General features: G+C 51.6%; 1 protein-coding gene across 1 annotated transcript in view; it reads right to left on the bottom strand.

Annotated features, from left to right (window-relative positions):
- The window catches only part of TBC1D2B (TBC1 domain family member 2B), a 30,184-nt gene continuing 11,339 nt past the window's right edge, over positions 1 to 18,845 (bottom strand). The window contains exons 4-13 of the mRNA XM_048481701.1: positions 17,355 to 17,515; positions 15,900 to 16,126; positions 11,921 to 12,316; positions 10,509 to 10,619; positions 10,196 to 10,389; positions 8,098 to 8,592; positions 7,333 to 7,450; positions 5,214 to 5,399; positions 3,759 to 3,880; positions 1 to 2,334 (exon numbers count right to left, since the gene is read on the bottom strand). Of these exons, the coding sequence (XP_048337658.1) occupies positions 2,139 to 2,334; positions 3,759 to 3,880; positions 5,214 to 5,399; positions 7,333 to 7,450; positions 8,098 to 8,592; positions 10,196 to 10,389; positions 10,509 to 10,619; positions 11,921 to 12,316; positions 15,900 to 16,126; positions 17,355 to 17,515 (2,206 nt within the window). The 3' untranslated portion in view covers positions 1 to 2,138. The remainder of the gene's footprint in view (positions 2,335 to 3,758; positions 3,881 to 5,213; positions 5,400 to 7,332; positions 7,451 to 8,097; positions 8,593 to 10,195; positions 10,390 to 10,508; positions 10,620 to 11,920; positions 12,317 to 15,899; positions 16,127 to 17,354; positions 17,516 to 18,845) is intronic.

Here is an 18,845-nt window from a genome sequence, read left to right as displayed (position 1 = left end):
AAAAAGTAATTATTTATTTGTTTTTGTTCAGTTTTACAAGAATTTCCAGCAGAAATTGTTTACATTTTGTAACCGCAACCCTCGCGTCGTGCTAGGCATCCCGGGCTGTCTCTGAAACAGCGCTGCCCAAGGCAAGAAGAGGTCAAGACCCCTGAACAAGGAAGGGGGCGAGCAGGGTGGAGGGGTGTGTGTTCCTCCATCTGAAAAGGGATCCACGTTCACACAGGCATCCCCCTGACTCACTGCAAACTGCTCGTTGTTCCTGCTCACGATACAGAGAACAAACACAGCATGAAAAGCAAACCGGGGGTTGACTTTCTGATTTCAAGGGGCTCCAGAGAGATCCCACCGGGAATCCCCGTATACAGGTTGGATGTGGCACTCCTCGTGGACAGTTCAGTGACCCCCCTCTTATAGGAACACTGTTTACATCGCGCCAATTCAGCCAGAACGAAGTCTGTAGTGCCAGACAATCTCCGTCTCTAGTGTAACAAAAATAAAAATAAAAACAGATAAACCCGTCCAGCTTGGAAATCTTTCACAAGTGACCTCAGTGGAGTGGCTACACAATTCTTAAACAGAAACCATGCATAAGATAATTTTGCATATATAATATGTAAGACGCCCTGAAATTCTTTACAAAAAAAGAAAGCACAGAAGGCTCATTGCCATAAATGAGACCCAGAAAAAATGCTAAGACAAAACGTTTCAAGTTGTAGGAAAGAAGAAACGGGTGAAGTCACCGGCTACATCGACTGTTCTTCGTTGGCCTCTATGCTCCTCGTTTGTCTAATATTCACGGGGGCTCTCGCAACGACCGCTCGCTTCCACTGGAAACATCCCACGGAACTGTGTGTCACGCAAAAGGATGTCACAAGCTTGGTTCGTGTCAGTCTGTCGAAGTCTGGTACGTCATTTGCCGCTGGCAAGGTCCCAAGTTGGGGAATGTGTGAGATGTTTTCTCAAGAGAGTTCAGGTGGAATGGAGGCCTCTGCAGAAGCAGACGGTTGCTGTCGGAATGGCTAAACGGCTGGCACCTAGGAGCTGATAGGTCCTGATGTAGCACACGCAATTCGGAGAGGCACGCAGGAGAACTGTTGGCAGCAGGGGGAAAAGAAACAGCCCCTGCAAGATTTCCAGGCTGCTCCCCCCACCCTTTACCCCTTCATACGTGCTTCAGGGCTGGAATAAAGTTGACAATCACATAGTCCGAGGTGCCCAAACACTACCCCCGGCTGGCCATCTCAAGGGACACAGGTCGATTCCCTGCAGCGGGAACGAAACTAAACAAGCCATGAGATCACAGACCAGGACTGGAGACCAGCTCTTCACAGCTAAGTTTGGAAAAGTGACACCATGATGGTCCCAATGCCACCAAGTGGCCCCAATACTTCCTATAACTGTGGCAGTACAGCACAGGCACCAGTAAGAGGGATACACACACACACACACACACACACCATGTTGTAGAAATCAAGGACAAGGTCATGAGATGACAAGACAGCCGTTCTGGAGCTCCCAAGGGCATAAGTACGGGACTTCCAGCACAAACGGAAGGAGGAGGGAAGCAAGGAGGAATCGTGGCAGGACACGGTGAAGTTGCTTTTGGGGGGAACTGAAGGAGTGTGCAAACGAACAGCCCCCCCCCACACACACCCTTTTCACAACTGGTTCTTCTACATAGAACAGGGGTCGGCAACCTGCGGCTCTCCAGATGTTCACGGACTACAATTCCCATGGCCAATTGGCCATGCTGGCAGGGCCTGATGGGATTTGTAGCCCATGGACATCTGGAGAGCCGCAGGTTGCAGACCCCTGACATAGAACATACGAAGAGGCCTTTCAAAGGCAACAAAACGAAACAAAAATGGATGCCTCAGTCAGAAGCCCGAAAGTGCTTGGCACAGAGTCAGAACCGTTTGGCCTCTGGAGGAGGAAGTGGGGGGGTGGGGGTGGGGGGAATAGGACCATTTTGGCCTCGAAGTGCTGAGCTTTGGAAATCCGCCCTGCACATTTCCAGCTGCCATGGCTTACCACGAAGGATCATTAAGACAGACGGGCAGGGAGCTGTAACACTCCCCAAGCTTTGGTCACCACCTAATCCAAAGGAGAGTCTCAGCTGGGGCCGGGAGGCAACCTCAGCCGTCTTCCTCGTCATCACTTATGAGGTCCCTTTTGTCGGGGTCGGTTTCCCGCCCACGCAAGAAGTCCTCCCGGATGGCTTCCAGCTCCATCAGCTCCAGGCGGACTTTCTCCAGGTGGACGGCCCTCCGGTTCCGGATCTGGCGCAGCGGGAAGGGATTCAGGTCCCCAAAAGCAATACTGATGAGTTTCCTGGGAAGAGAGCAAAGCCACAGATGACCCGACCACCCGGGCAGGGACTTCCCCTCTCGACCCCACCCCCAAGGCTGCCCTTCCAAACACACTCCAGATCCCATGATTCCTGGCATCTGCAAGGGGTGGTGGTGATGTTAGAGAACTCTGCTGTAGGGGCCTCTTTTTAAAATCAGCGGGGCATTAAATCTCAGGGAGGAGAGCCGTCCCCCAAGCCCTTCTCTTCTTTGAGGTCTCCTGAGCGTCAGGAACCAGCAGATCTGGGAAGTGGTTCAACAGCTTTCCCATGCAGGGGGAGCTGGGATGGAGCACATTCAGCCTGGCCTCCTGCACAGCTATGTTGCAAGGGCTACTTGGAGAAGGCAGAAGGACCACAATTGCCACCCCCCAAACCTCCTCTTCCTCAGTGCAATCAGCATCCAGCTTTATGGGCAGTACTCCACAGACAGCCTCCTCACAGGATGCAAAGAGTATTCAGCTAGTCCAGAGTAAGTTATGTTCTAGGGCAGTGATGGTGAACCTTTTCGAGACCGAGTGCCCAAATTGCAACCCAAAACCCACTTATTCATTGCAAAGTGCCAACACGGCAATTTAACCTGAATACTGAGGTTTTAGTTTAGAAAAAATGGTTGGCTCTGAGGCATGTATTACTCAGGAGTAAGCTTGGTGGTAGTTGGTGGCTTTGCTTTGAAGCAACCGTGCAACTCTTCCAACGGGTGAATCATGACCATAGGAGGGTTTGCTCAGAAACAAGCCCCATTGCCAGCAACTGAGCTTACTCCCAGGTAAAGATCATGCTTTAGTTCTTCGCATGAAAATCAGTGGGGTTTAACAGCGCTTAACAGGGTTGTCTACACTGCTTCCCCCAAACTTGGTCTTAGGTTTAATGCTAAATATCAAGCCCTGCGGCCCAGGCCAGCCTACATGTGTGTGTGTGGGGCACTCTGTTTGCGCGTGCCCACAGAGAGGGCTCTGAGTGCCACCTCTGGCACCCGTGCCATAAGTTCGCCACCGCTGTTCTAGGGTGAAGGCAGACCACTCCAGGGCAAGGACCTTGGGTTCAGGCATCCTCATGTCATCTTAACTGGAAGCCCGCCCTCCCCCCACCCAAACTCTCAAGCACATCTGAAAGTCGTCCAGGCTGGCGGGGGGGGGGCTAATTCAGCCCCTCACAACACAACTTCCGTCACCTCTCAAACCTGCTTATAGTCTGAATCTTGGGGACGGGAAGTTATAATAATTAGAATGATAATGAGGTATTATAATACATTAGGATAATATTAATACACTTCAAAAAACTTGCTCCTTCCTGGTATGCATCAAAATGAGTGTCGTCTTCCTGATCTTGCAGGCTGGACAGACTCCAGCTAAACGCTGCCCTTCTTGCCCTGCAAGCAACTTCCCCACCCGGCAGAGGCCCTTACTTGGCATCAAGGATGGTGCGGGTGAAGTATCTGAGGTACTTGAAAATGGACATGGAGTCTTGCAGCTTTAGGATCTCCTCCTCCTTGAACTTGAAGAGAGCCAAGGCGAAGCGGAAGATGACCTAGAGTGGATGACAATGTCACGTGTATAGAGGGAAACGTCCAGCATTCCACAACTTTAATTGTGTCCACATCGCAGGGGCAGAAGACTGCACAGGGCAGTGGAATCTGACCACCATCACCACCAGACACACAGAGACACACAGACACATACTATTTGCCCCACCCATCCTGGCTTCTGCCCATTTCTCCAGATCCCTGCCAAGCTATATGCGGGGAAAGCTGAAAATTGCAAGGCACTCAGTTTTGCAGCCAAGGGAAAACCATACAACTCTGACTATTGCCATTTACCACCTTCTGAGGCCAGCGAGGCTGAACTGCAGTAGAAGAGTTAGCGTTGTGCCCAGTAGTACCTTAGGCATACATTGAAAATGCTGGGGGGAAGAATTAGGACTAATAAAAGGAAACACTCCTTCACGCAACGTGTGATTGGTGTTTGGAATATGCTGCCACTGGAGGTGGTGATGGCCACTCACCTGGATAGCTTTAAAAGGGGCTTGGACAGATTGATGGAGGAGAAGTCGATTGATGGCTACCAATCTTGATCCTCTTTGATCTGAGATTGCAAATGCCTGAGCAGACCAGGTGCTCAGGAGCAGCAGCAGCAGAAGGCCATTGCTTTCACCTCCTGCCTGTGAGCTCCCAAAGGCACCTGGTCGGCCCCTGCGAGTAGCAGAGAGCTGGACTAGATGGACTCTGGTCTGATCCAGCAGGCTTGTTCTTATGTTCTTATGTTCTTAGGGACTCGCAAGATTTTCAGGGAATTAGCTTTTGAGAGGCAACAGCTCCCTTTATCTGGTCACTGGGCTTGAATCCAGTTGTTATTTAACAATCTCCTTCACGACAGTTTGGTTCACCCGGTTCAACCACTGCGTTTGCCAGCCTCTTCCAGAAGTTATGCGAGCACCACCCTTGGGATACTCTCCTGCACAGGCACAAAAGAACTTCCCGCTGGGCCACGCCCCCAGTTTGGATCGCCTCCGTGTTGCTAATGAGAGCAGGAGACCAATGTCCTCGATAACACCCCCTCCTCTGAGCACCACAAGTACCGTGTTTCCCCGAAAATAAGACAGTGTCTTATATTAATTTTTGCTCCCAAAGATGCGCCATGTCTTATTTTCAGGGGATGTCTTATTTTTCTGTGTTGTGTTTGTCGGGCATGCTTCCAAATAAAAACTTTGCTATGTCCTTCTTTCGGGGAATGCCTTATATTTTGCACTTCAGCAAAACCTCTACTACGTCTTATTTTCCGGGGATGTCTTATACTCGGGGAAACAGGGTAACTGTCTGCAATGTGGCTGGTCCGAGCACAGCAAAGCTTCCAAGCCCACACACCTTGGGCCCCTCGTACAGAAAGGAGTCCCAGATCTTGAAGAGGACGTCGCTGACCACGCTGTCCACAAACACCACCAGGAACCAGTTGAAGGTGATGAGCGAGTAGTCCACGCGGTGCAGCTCCAGGTGGGCATGGAGGCGGGGCAGCTTCTCACTCATCAGATCCTTGAAGACTCGCTGGTCCACCTGGAGACGGGCACATGAAGGAGGGAGGGGGGGTCAGCCAGCCTCACTACCAGGGAAGGAGCCCTCCGAGACCAGGGAAGTCCCAGCCGCCCACTCTTTCGTGCCAAGGCTGGGCTGCAGGGCCTCCCCTCTTGTTCCAGGCTCCGCTCTTCAGTCAACAAAGCAGCTTCCAGAATCAGCAGTCGAGAGCGGCGGCTGATGGGGCAAAGCTCTCCCCAAACGCTCTCCCTCCAGCCGTCAGGACCCTGCGGGATCTTAGCGAGTTCCGCAGGGCCTGCAAGACTGAGCTGTTCCGCCGGGCCTTTGGGGAGGCTGGCTGCTGATGCCCCCCCGCCCCCGTTAGAACATCAGTGGATCCTGCTGTCCCCCTCCCCCTTTTGTTTTAGGGGACTTGATAGTAGGTGCCATCTATTATGTTGATTTTAGTATGCTGCATTTTAATGGGATGGGGTTTTATTTTATATAGAGCCAAAAATTAACTAATATTTAATGGATTTTAGCCTTTGATCTAGGTGCTCTATTTCTGTTTCGTTGTTCACCGCCCTGAGCCCTTCGGGGGAGGGCGGTATAGAAATATAACCAATAAATAGATAGATGATAGATAGATAGATAGATAGATGATAGATGGAGGGAGGATGGAGGGAGGATGGAGGGATGGAGGGAGGGAGGGAGGGAGGGATGGAGGGATGGAGAGAGGGAGGGAGGGATAAAGGGAGGGAGGGAGGGAGGGAGGGAGGGAGGGATGGAGAGAGGGAGGGAGGGATAAAGGGAGGGAGGGATGGATGGAGAGATAAAGGGAGGGATGGAGGGATGGAGGGAGGGAGGGAGGGAGGGAGGGAGGGAGGGATAGAGGGAGGGAGGGATGGAGAGAGGGATGGAGGGATGGAGAGAGGGAGGGAGGGATGGAGGGATAAAGGGAGGGGGGAGGGATGGAGGGATGGAGGGATGGAGGGAGGGAGGGAGGGAGGGAGGGATAAAGGGAGGGAAGGAAGGATGGATGGATGGAGGGATGGATGGAGGGATGGAGGGAGGGAGGGATGGAGGGAGGGATAGATGGATAGATAGATAAAGCAAGCAGCGGCCATCGAGGAGGGCGGTCTGTGCAGGACGACTGCAGCACTCCAGGCACCAGAGGAGTTCACGGGCCAAAAAGACAGACAGAGAGGGAGTCCCCTGAACACAGAAGAGGCGAGGCAGGAGAAAGAGCTCCTGCCAAACTCACTACCCTACAGGCTTGAGTTCGAGGGGACTGTGCTTGTCCCTCCACGCTGCACAGGACAGCAGGCAAGAGGGCCCTGCCCCGAGGGCCCTGCTGTCTCCAATGGGGCCTAAAGAACGCCACAGAGGGAGTGGAGGAAGGGAAAGGTGGGTGCACACAGGAAGTGCATGCCCTCGCACTCAGTTCAGCTCCGCCAGCTTCCAGCTCATGTCAGAAGGGGTTTGCCAAAGGCTTTTCCAAAGGGCGAGTTTTGGGCGGGGGTGAGTGTGTGTGCGCTTCGGAAGGCAGTCCCAGGCAGGAAGAGACCAACGTGGCTGGCGTGGCCCAGTGGTCAGAGTGTCAGACTAGCAGCAGTCTTGAACCCTCTCATTCCACCAAGAAAGCTGCCAGGAGGGGACTTTTGGCCCCTCAAGACCTCTCAGCCCATCCGGCCTCCTCGCAAGGGGGTGGTTGTGAGTATTAAGTGGAGGAGGAGGGAAGCAAATGAAAAGCCACTCTGGGTCCCTGTTCGGGGAGAAAGGCAGATTGTAAAGTGTTAAAAAATATATCAAAGCAGGAGTGTCACAAGTGGCCCTTGACAGAAGAGGGAACGTTTTGGCTCAGCGGAGCGTTCTTCCAAGCAACTCTCCCCCCTCCCCGGTCTGAAGTGGTACAGCCCAGGCCCCTCTTCTGCCTTGAGAGGCTGAACCCAGGAGGTTTGAGCACACTCCACACCTGGGATCCGAGGAGAGTTTTCGTGTAATAATCCCGGGCCATGAAGACTTCCACGATTGTCACGAGGCACCAGAAAGCATCTTCCTGCTCCAAGTAGAGAAGTGCAATGGCCACCAGCCTGAAAAGACAGGGGGGGGGGGGGAAACACATGGCAGAGTTCTAGAGGGCCACTGAAGCCACGCTGGGGGGCCGAGGGAGGGACTGAGCCCACGAAGGAGGGCAGGGATGAAGCATGGCTTGCTTGTCCCAACAGGCAGCCGCTCTGCCCAGGCTTCCACCCCACCTTCAAAGAATTCAAAGCCCCAAAGAACAAGCCTGCCTGTCCCTGGAACTCAGGGCAACAGCAGCAAATCTTGGGAAGGAAATCCCCACACCTGTCAACGGAACGCGTGCTCTAATGAACATCTTTACTGCTGCCTCTTTGCAGGCTTCCATCCCGCCTTCAAAGAATTCAAAGCCCCAAAGAACAAGCCTGCCTGTCCCTGGAACTCAGGGCAACAGCAGCAAATCTTGGGAAGGAAATCCCCACACCTGTCAACGGAACTCGTGCTCTAATGAACATCTTTACTGCTGCCTCTTTGCAGGCTTCCATCCCGCCTTCAAAGAATTGAAATCCCCAAAGAACAAGCCTGCCTGTCCCTGGAACTCAGGGCAACAGCACCAAATCTTGGGAAGCAAATCCCCACACCTGTCAACGGAACTCGTGCCCCAGTGAACATCTTCACTGCTGCCTCTTTGCAGAAACACCCCGATGAAGATTCCTACCTGTTGAGACCCTGGCAATATCCTATGTCTGGATTCCGCCACGAATAGGCGAGCAACACGTTCCGCAGCTTCTGGATCCCCTCGGAGGTGGGAGACGCGTAGTGTTTGTTGTTGGGCAGGGTCCGCAGGAGGTCCAGTTCGATCTGCTTGGAGGCCGGGTTCTGTTTCTTCAGGGCATTTTGAAGCAGGGTCTGGAAGTAGCCCGGCTCAGCGCTGTCCTTGAACTTCTTGACATGGAGGCCGACACACCACTTCCAGACTTTGGAGCGATGGGCGTGCGGAACGCCCGAGCGGATGAGGTTCTTCAGCTCAACACAGCGCCCCATCTCCCTGTTGACCGTGCCGGCCAGGCAGTTCTCCCATTTCACCCCCAGAGAAATCTCCTGGTTCTCAGTCAGGGACAGGGACTTCAAATCCAAGGCCCGCGCCTTGGCGACCAACTTCTCTTCCTCATCATCTTCTGGAACTGTTCGAAAACCATAAATGTCATACTCGCTGTAAAAAAAAGAGAAGAGTCTGGAATTAAGAAGAAGAAGAAGGAGAAGAGTTGGATTTATATCCCCCTTTCTCTCCTGTAAGGAGGCTCAAAGAGTCTTACAATCTCCTTGCCCTTCCCCCCTCACAACAAACACCCTGTGAGGTGGGTGGGGCTGAGAGAGCTCCGAGAAGCTGTGACTAGCCCCAGGTCACCCAGCTGGCATGTGTGGGAGTGTACAGGTTAATCTGAATTCCCCAGATAAGCCTCCACAGCTCAGGCGGCAGAGCTGGGAATCAAACCCGGTTCCTCCAGATTAGATACACGAGCTCTTAACCTCCTACGCCACTGCTGCTCCTTTGAGAAGAAGAAGAAGAGTTGGATTTATATCCCCCTTTCTCTCCTGTAAGGAGACTCAAAGGGGCTTACAAACTCCTTTCCCTTGCCCCCGCCCCCAACAAACACCCTGTGAAGTAGGTGGGACTGAGAGAGCTCCAAAGAACTGTGACTAGCCCAAGGATACCCAGCTGGTATGTGTTGGCATGCACAAGCTAATCTAGTTCACCAGATAAGCCTCCGCAGCTCAAATGGCAGAGCGGGGAATCAAACCCAGTTCTCCAGATTAGAGTGCGCCTGCTCTTAACCATTACTCCAAGCTGGCAGGGAGAAACTCTCATAAGAAAAGGGGGTGCAATAGTAAATATTAATAATAATAGAACTACCACTACTGTTGCACTCTGGCTATAACTAATATTTCAAATGCATATATATATATACATGAATTTATTTCAACTTATTTTTAACAACTATAACAAATAGATTCAGGGTCATCCGTATTAATTCAGGTAAGTATTTAGTTCATACTCTCCCATCAGTTCAACATCCTTAAGGTATGTAGTCAATCAATGCGAAAACATGTATATACATAAATATATTCAGTCCATCTTGGTTCATCAACATTTTATATGAATCCACTAAGGTAAGTATTCTGAACGTATTCAATAATGAGTCCAAAATTGTGCACAGACATAAGTTCAAATTCTTTTAAACACAAGGAGGAAAACGCATTGCGCCTAATCCGGATGGCCCTGAATCTATTTGTTATAGTTGTTAAAAATAAGTTGAAATAAATTCATGTATATAGATATATGCATTTGAAATATTAGTTATAGGGAGAAACTCTCAACATGGAAGCAAAATTATCACGCACTGTACAAAGCAACCACCTGAAACCAGCTGTACGTTCCTTGTGCTTTTGAAGAAGTGCATCCGCATTCGTCAAGCATGAATGCAACAATAGTGAACTCTGATTCAAAATAGCAAATATCCAACACAATTGTTATCGAGAACCCAAACGATGTAACTATTTTTCTCTGCACATCAAATTGCTTTGCCTGTTATATACCTAAATGCAAGCTACCATTTTCCCTGGATGGCTATGACACCATGTTAGGATTTGGGTTGGTTGTGTGATTAAACAACCCCAAAAGAGGAAATCAACTTTGCTTAAGGCTCCCAGAGAGTTTGTGAGATTTGCACTGGCAGATTTCCGAAGTGGCAAAATGGAGACCTGCGGCTGTGCCTTAGTAAAGCACCAGGTGGGAAGTCAGTCAGAGCCATTACCTGACCAGGTGAGGTTTACAGACAGTCTGTTCTGGCTGGTCACTCGTGTCCACCCGCAAGGCATCTTCCAGAAGCTGAGCAACCACGTCGTGGCAGGGCCTCTCCTCCTCTGAGCAAACAGGTGTCTTCATTTCTTGGAGCAAAATTAAGTATTTGCTTTCCACTTGACAGAGTTTGGCTTCTAAGGTGGTGCACTACGGAGAGAGCAAACCAAAAGACTGTTTCGACTGCAGAGAACAATTCGTTGTGCTACTTTTAAAAACCTTCTCCGCTTGAATTTCAGAAACACAGAATCTCTGCATGAACAGCTGACCTTTGTCACCAAGTCTCGCTCGCGGTCTTCGGCATTTCTTCGTAACGCTGAAAGCTCCAGGATCTCCTTATTCAGAAATTTGTTCTGGGTTTTGTAACCCTGAAGAGTGTCCTGCCAAGAAAGGGGAACCGCATGAAGAGCACACAGACGCCGCACGCCAGGATACAGCAGGAGTGTGCAACCTGTGGCTCTCCAGATGTTCAGGGACTACAATTCCCATCAGCCCCTGCCAGCATGGCCAATTGGCTGCGCTGGCAGGGGCTGATGGGATTTGTAGTCCATGAACATCCGGAGAGTTGCAGGTTGCAGATTCCTGGGATACAGAAACACCAACCGGCCGCTGACAGACTGAGTAGACTAGACTGACCCCCAACAGGGCAAGACTCTGAGTCAGTATAAGGCCGAGCCGGGCATACAATTCTGGATTTCCAAACTGTCCCCAAGTAAAGTTCAGAAATGCTCCAGCCCAAGTTCCTCTGCCATAGAGAGGAAGAGGAAGTGGTGGAAGAACCCAGAGAGGCCCAAACCCTTCTGGCTCCCACGACCTTTGCCCCAGGATCTTCTCTTCAAGAACTCCCCCAGCCACTGGGACCCGGGCGTAAAGACTTACTCACCTCTCTTCTGTTCGGGAGCTCTTGGTCGACAGCCAGCCACTGAGTGGGTGAGCTGTGTCCCCTCCCCGCCCCGGTTGTCCTTTCCTACCTCTAAGACCATGGTGGCGAACCTTTGGCACTCCGGATGTTATGGACTACAATTGCCATCAGCCCCTTCCAGCATGGCCAATGGTAATTGTAGTCCATAACATCTGATGGCAATTGTAGTCCATAACATCTGGAGTGCCAAAGGTTCGCCACCATTGCTCTAAGATGCCACCTGTCTTTCAAATGGTCAATTCTGTCCCAAAAACTATTACTGAGATTTGGAGACAGAGACGTTTGCAGGTGGCACTAGACCAGCGATGGCGAACCTTTTCGAGACCGAGTGCCCAAACTGCAACCCAAAACCCACTTATTTATCGCCAAGTGCCAACACGGCAAATTATCCTGAGGTTTTAGTTTAGGGGAAATGGTTGGCTCCGAGGTGCGCGTTACTCAGGAGCAAGCTTGATGAAGCAACTGTGCAACGCTTCGAATGGGTGAATCACGACCCTAGGAGGGTTTACTCAGGAGCAAGTCCCATTGCCAGCAACCGAGCTTACTCCCAGGTAAAAGATCGTGCCCAGGCCAGCCGAGATATGTGTGTGTGGGGTATGATTTTCCGCCTCCCCCGCCCCCCACATGATGAACTCTGGGTGTGCGTGCCCACAGAGAGGGCTCTGAGTGCCACCTCTGGCACCCATGCCATAGGTTCGCCACCACTGCACTAGACCTAGGAGAGAGAGAGGGAGAGCAGAAGAGGAATCCAGCCCCTACGTTCAGCCTGTCGAGTTCCAGCAGCTCCTTGTTGGTGGAGGAGGAAGATGTGGACGCCTGAGTCAAGCCGCCGGGGCCAGAGGGCTGCTCCTGGCACTCCGTCAGCTCCCGGGAGAGCTTCACGATGACCTCGTCTTTGGCCTGGATGGTCTCCATCAGCATGCCCAGCTGCTCGCTCAGCTCCCCGGCCTTGCACTTCAGGGCACGCACTTCCTGCTGCAGGGCGTCCTTCTCCAGCGTCAGCTTCTCCAGCTGGTTGTTGAGGCCCAGGATCTGGTGGTCCTTCTGGTGCAGCAGCTCCAGCTTGTCTTTGGGGCCGACCTCGCAGAGATGACCGGCAAAGTACTTGTCGTACTGGGATGACCGGACGGTCTGCTGCAGGAGGCGCACGAGTTCCTGGCGGGGGGAAAGGTGCCAGAGGGTAAGAGGCCGAGAGGAGACACGAAGCAGCAGAAGGACTGGGCAACTCACGAGTCAAAATGTGCAGGTCTGAGAGCCAGTAAACACACACACACACACACACCTCATGAGTCAAAATGTGCAGGTCTGAGAGCCAGTAAACACACAAACACACACACAACTCATGAGTCAAAATGTGCAGGTCTGAGAGCCAGTAAACAAACACACACACACACACACACACACACACACAACTCATGAGTCAAAATGTGCAGGTCTAAGAGCCATTAAACAAACACACCCACACACACACACACACACACAACTCATGAGTCAAAATGTGCAGGTCTAAGAGCCATTAAACAAACACACACACACACACACACACACACACACACCTCATGAGTCAAAATGTGCAGGTCTAAGAGCCATTAAACAAACACACACACACACACACACACACACACACAACTCATGAGTCAAAATGTGCAGGTCTGAGAGCCAGTAAACACACACACACACACACACACACACACACACACACACATGCAGGCATCACTTGATGACTGAAGCCAAAACTTGCCCGTCGCAAACAACCAGCAAACACCAAGCACAGCCAGGACCATCCTACCACAAGCACACAGAAGAGTCACGACCCCCGCTACCTTCCTCGGACACCATCCAACAGGAGTCCAAAATCACCTACGAAGGCAAGACACACAGCCGCTCAAGCGCAGGCCAGAATTCTCACTATAAGCCAAGTGGCAGAGCCTGGTGGGCACAGCCACAAAAGGGCACAGCCACAAACAGCCAACGCAGGAGGTGGAGGCAGCCGTACAACGGTGGCTGCAGCTCACCTTCAGCCTCGCAGAGAAGACGCTCGTGCTGGGGTGGCAGCTGCTGGCAAAGCAACTTTTTTAAAAATCAGCCCAGCTGGTCAAGTGTCTTGCTGGGCAAACGTCCCCCGGGTCCCACCCGCTGTCTGGAAACATTTGGTGGGCATCAGGACAGACACCGGCCGGCCCCGTGCCTCTGACTTTTTCTCTCTTTCTCACAATACTAGAACCAGGGGGCATTCATTGAAAATGCTGGGGGGAAGAATTAGGACTAATAAAAGGAAACGCAACGCAGTGATTTGGTGTTTGGAAATATAAGCTGCCACAGGAGGTGGTGGGTGTGATGGCCACCTCACCCTGATAGCTTCAAAAGGGGCTTGACAGATTCGATGGAGGAGAAGTTGATTTACATGGCCACCAATCCTGATCCTCCCTGATCTGAGATTGCAAATGCCTTTAACAGTCCAGGGTGGCTTGGGAGCAACAGTCGAAGAAGGCCATTGCCTGCACAGCCTGCCAGTGAGCTCCCAAAGGCACTCTGGTGGGCCACTGGCGAAAGCAGCAGAGAGCTTTGGATTCCTAGATGGACTCCTGGTCTGATCCAGCAGGCTAGTCTCTTATGGTTCTTAAGGCCCTTTGCTTTCACTCCTCCTGCAGGTGGAGCTCTCAAAGGTGCACCTGGTGGGCCCCTGCATGTGCAGCAGAGAGCTGGGACTAGGAGGGACTTCTTGGTCTGATCCAGCAGGCCTCGTTCTTGCCTTATGTCTTGCATGGCCCTCTTGCTTTCACCTCCTGCAGGTGAGCTCCCAAAGCGCACCTGGTGGGCTCCCTCATGCGCAGTGCAGAGAGCTGGACTTAGATGGGACTCTTGGTCTGATCCAGCAGGCCTGCTCTATGTTCTTAAGGCCCTTGCTTTCTACCCTCCTGCAGGTGAGTCCCCCAAAGGCAACGCTGGTGGGCCCCCTCCTGCAGTAGCAGAGCTTGTGGACTCAGGGATGGACTCTATTCCGATCCATGGCAGGCTGTTCTTATGTTCTTAAGGCCCCTGCTTTCACCCCTCCTCCTGTAGGTGAGAGCTCCCTAAAGGCACCTTGGTGGGCCATTACTGGCGAAAGTAGCAGAGCTGGACTAGATGGACTCTGGTCTGATCCAGCAGGCTAGTTCTTATGTTCTTAAGGCCCTTGCTTTCACCTCCTGTAGGTGAGCTCCCAAAGGCACCTGGTGGGCCACTGCGAGTAGCAGAGAGCTGGACTAGATGGACTCTGGTCTGATCCAGCAGGCTCGTTCTTATGTTCTTATGTTCTTATGACTTTTGTTTCTTTGAAACAGTCCCTCGCCTTTTCTGAAACAAAGGTGAGTTCAGAGACATCACAGCAAACCTTGGCCACACTGACAGTCCACCACAGTAGAAGCACACCCAGCAGAACACAACAGCACGCCACTGCTGGTTCCTGAAAACTGGGGGAGGGGCCAGGAGGACACTGAAAAGCAGGAAACAGTGCCCGTGGGATCAGAAGAAAAGAGCGTCAACTAAGCGATTTTAAACATGGGAACGGGCTGCGTTTGCCTGGGCTACCAAGCAAGGTCCCAGGAAAAGACCCTGGAGCGCTACATAGAGGAAGACTTAAAGGTCTTCCAAGCGATAAGAGGTTCTGTACCTGTAGCATAGGACAGCTGGATTCCATCCCACACATTCTCCTGAACTGCTTATTACACCAAGAACTCCGATCTAGCCTGCTATCCCAAGCTATAGACCAGCGATGGCGAACCTTTTCGAGGCCGAGTGCCCAACTGCAACCCAAAACCCACTTATTTATCGCAAAGTGCCGACACGGCAATTTAACCCGAATACTGAGGTTTTAGTTTAGAAAAAACGGTTGGCTCCGAGGCGTGCGTTACTCAGAAGTACGCTTGGTGGTAGTCGGTGGCTTTGCTTTGAAGCAACCGTGCAACTCTTCGAACGGGTGAATGATGACCGTAGGAGGGTTTACTCAGAAGCAAGCCCCATTGCCAGCAACCAAGCTTACTCCCAGGTAAAGGATCGTGCTTTAGTTCTTCCTGCATGAAAATCAAAGTGGGCTTCTAACACGCTTTAACAGGGGCTACTCTACAGTGGCTTCCCCAAAACTAGGGCTGTCTTAGGGTTTAATGCGTTAATAATTGAGGCCAGCGGCCCAGGCCAGCCTAGATGTGTGTGGGAGGGTGGGGGCAACTCTGTTTGCACATGCCCACAGAGAGGGCTCTGAGTGCCACCTCTGGCACCCGTGCCATAGGTTCGCCACCACTGCTATAGACCCTATGATTGATTATACTGAATCAGATAAAGTAGTTACGCTTTTAAATTGTCAGGATTTTCATTGTTGCCTGACAGCGGCAAAGTTTTTGTCAGAAGTTTGTAAACTGAATGTACGACAAACGCGAAGTTTTTTACTATTCACTTTTTAACTGGAACTGTATTTTTATTCTGTCGTGTATATGCCAATAGAGGCTTGTTGAATTGACCTTGGTGCACAACCAGGTCTGGCTCGTGCAGACCCCTGGACTAGGTAAACCAGGAAGAGACAGAAGGCACCAACGGAGACTCTGAGCAGTGTAACTGAGGAACACTCGAGATGCTTACAGAACACTGGGAAATGTTATCAGCTCCCCTGCATCCTGAGCACCACCGTGTGCCAGATCGCTTCCTTCCCACTGCTTGCTAGCCCAGCCCACGGGCCACACCCCCGGCGGCCGACTGGAATCACCTTCTGGCTGCAGAGTTCCTTCTTGAGGCCCTCCAGCTCCTCCTGCTGGCTTTGGAATTTCAGCTGCATCTCCGAGGCCCGCCTGCCGCTGCCGCCGCCATTGCACTCCGCAGGAGAGGAGTCGAGGCTGTTCCGATTTCGGCTGGTTGCAATTATTTCCTTTAAAGGACGCCTCGTTTTGTGTGGAATGCGGCCAAAATCAAATGGAAAGGAGGAGGCGGAACTGCCTGCGGAAGGACAAAAAATTTTGCTTGGTCAGATTACAGTTTTTTAAAAATGGGAGAGTGAGGAGACAGATTTTTCCGCTTGTTACAGACGAGGTCAGGGCTTGCTCAGCAAATCTTAACACAACTGAGTTGTCTAAAAATAATAATAATTCCAAGCTGATCTCTCCTGGGTTTCATTTTTTTAAACGGGGCCACGAGCATCAGAGTCAGACAACAAAACATATGAGAACAAAGCGAAAGGGAGTCAGCAAACTGGGATAGGACAAGGAGTAGGACAAGGAATATGCAAGAAGCATTTGTTGAAATTTGGCAGCCACTTATTTCTTACTAATTACAGAATTAAGCCGATAGAAAATGTGAGAAGAAGAAGAAGGAGAAGAAGGAGAAGGAGAAGGAGAAGGAGAAGGAGAAGGAGAAGAAGAGGAGGAGGAGGAGGAGGAGGAGGAGGAGGAGTTTGGATTTATATCCCCCCTTTCTCTCCTGCAGGAGACTCAAAGGGGCTTACAACCTCCTTGCCCTTCCCCCCTCACAACAAACACCCTGTGAGGTAGGTGGGGCTGAGAGAGCTCCGAGAAGCTGTGACTAGCCCAAGGTCACCCAGCTGGCGTGTGTGGGAGTGCCCAGGGAGGGAGGGCATGCCACAACCCACCAGGTAGAAGCCTTCCGGGTTCAGAGAGAAAGGTGTGCACACCGGATTGAGACCCCTCCCCATATTAATTCATCTCGTCTCTTTTCCTTGAAGGAGTTCCCACGGGGGTGCTTCCCCCGAGGCAGAACAGGGGATGAAATCCAGATTTTGCCCACTTTGAAGCCTACCCCCTGTCCGGTGCACTGCAGGACTACATCTTCCTGCCTCATGTGTGCTGTAATCATTTTACGACTCACACTGCCCCGCAAGCAGGCGGGTGGGTCTTAAAGACATTGCCTGCAAGAAAACAGCCGCGTGTTTTTGGGCAGTCCCAGCAGCAATAAAGTACAGCAACGGAGATTCAGCCAGGTGAGTCAGCCAGGCCACCAAGGTGGAGCAATCCCGTGCATGACAGCGAGATCAAAATCAGGACCGGTTTCTGGGAGAGGTGAGGCCGGTGTGGGAAGGAGCCCAGTCTGGGGCCTCTCCACATGGCCTGGGGCTTCTAGAGCTGTCTTTGCAATGGGCGGGGGGGGGGGGGGGCGGGGGGGGGGGAATGCCACCATGGCAAAGAGACTGTGTGCAGAGAGAGCTTGACACCTTTGCTGGGTTCTGAGAAAGGCCTCCTCTTCTCTTCTTGAGCCACCGACTCCTCCAGATCCTTGGGGGTTGGGTCGAGCATTTCCCACTCCTCCGTGTAAAAGATACTCTTGCGGTTCTCACTGTTTCCTTTGCCCGTTCTCAAAGAGTTCACCGAATTCCTGCAAAGTACAGAAAAGTCATTAAGCACATCCGAAAGGGCAACATAATTGTAAAAAAGGGTGCTCAGCTGTAGATTTCAAAACAAAGAATCTTGTCAGTTCTGTATGCCTCTGGAATGGACGATCATCTGATGCCCTGACCAAACTGGGAAACACTGTTGTGGTATATTTTGGTGGCATTATAAGGAAGGGGAGACAGGCTGTTTTTTGGCTTGTAGATTTCAAGGCAATTCCCAGACTCCTGACAAGAGCCCTGGAGCTACACTGGGGAACCCTGGAGACAGTGGGCAGATAGTTAAATTCCTCCCTCTGCCGGTCTAGGGCAGCGATGGCGAACCTTTTCGAGACCAAGTGCCCAAATTGCAACCCCAAACCCGTTTATTTATCGCAAAGTGCCAACACAGCAATTTAATCTGAATACTAAGGTTTTAGTTTAGAAAAAAACTGTTGGTTCCGAGGCATGTGTTACTCGGGAGTAAGCTTGGTGGTAGTTGGTGGCTTGGCTTTGAAGCAACCGAGCAACTCTTCCAATGGGTGAATCACGACCCTAGGAGGGTTTACTCAGAAGCAAGCCCCATTGCCAGCAACCGAGCTTACTCCCAGGTAACAATTCCGCTTTAGTTCTTCACATGAAAATCAGTGGGGTTTAACAGCACTTAACAGGGTTACCTACACTGCTTCCCCAAAACTAGGTCTTAGGTTTAATGCTAATAATCGAGCCCAGTGGCCCAGGCCAGCCTAGATTGGGGGGGCACTCTATTTGTGCGTGCCCAGAGAGGGCTCTGAGTGCCACCTCTGGCACCCGTGCCATAGGTTCGCCACCATTGGTCTAGGGACTCCCTGTGCCAAAGAAGGATGAGGATGCTACTTGTAGGATGTGAGAGTACAAACAGGGACTCTGCTACAGCCCACCACAAAGCCACACACAAAACAGAACGCTTTCACTGCCACCATTTTGCACGTAGATGATCTAATAAGGGATTTAAATTGCTGGACGTAAACAAACCGTCCTCTAGAGCAGAGTATGAGGGAGAGCATTTCGAAACAGAACGTAAACATTCAACCCTGAGGCTGAGATCATTTCGCTTGCTCAGCTGTTTTGCAAAGATGAAACAGGGTCTCTCGCGTTCCTGCAAAGTTTCTCTCAGCCAAGCTGCACCAGAACCGGCTCAGAACAAGGGCCCAGTTAGCTGCAAACGGTTCTGCAGAAAGGCCACAGAAAGAGACACAGACGCAGCCTGGCAGAATGCTGTGCCTCTTATCAAGCTGACAGGAAGGTCTTGTGCTTCGATTCCCGCCGCCACCCCCCAAAAAAAATTGCATTTCCCCC

This window comes from Sphaerodactylus townsendi, linkage group LG17 (genome assembly GCF_021028975.2).
Source record: "Sphaerodactylus townsendi isolate TG3544 linkage group LG17, MPM_Stown_v2.3, whole genome shotgun sequence".
NCBI lineage: Eukaryota > Metazoa > Chordata > Lepidosauria > Squamata > Sphaerodactylidae > Sphaerodactylus > Sphaerodactylus townsendi.
This window is presented reverse-complemented; position numbering and strand designations above follow the sequence as displayed.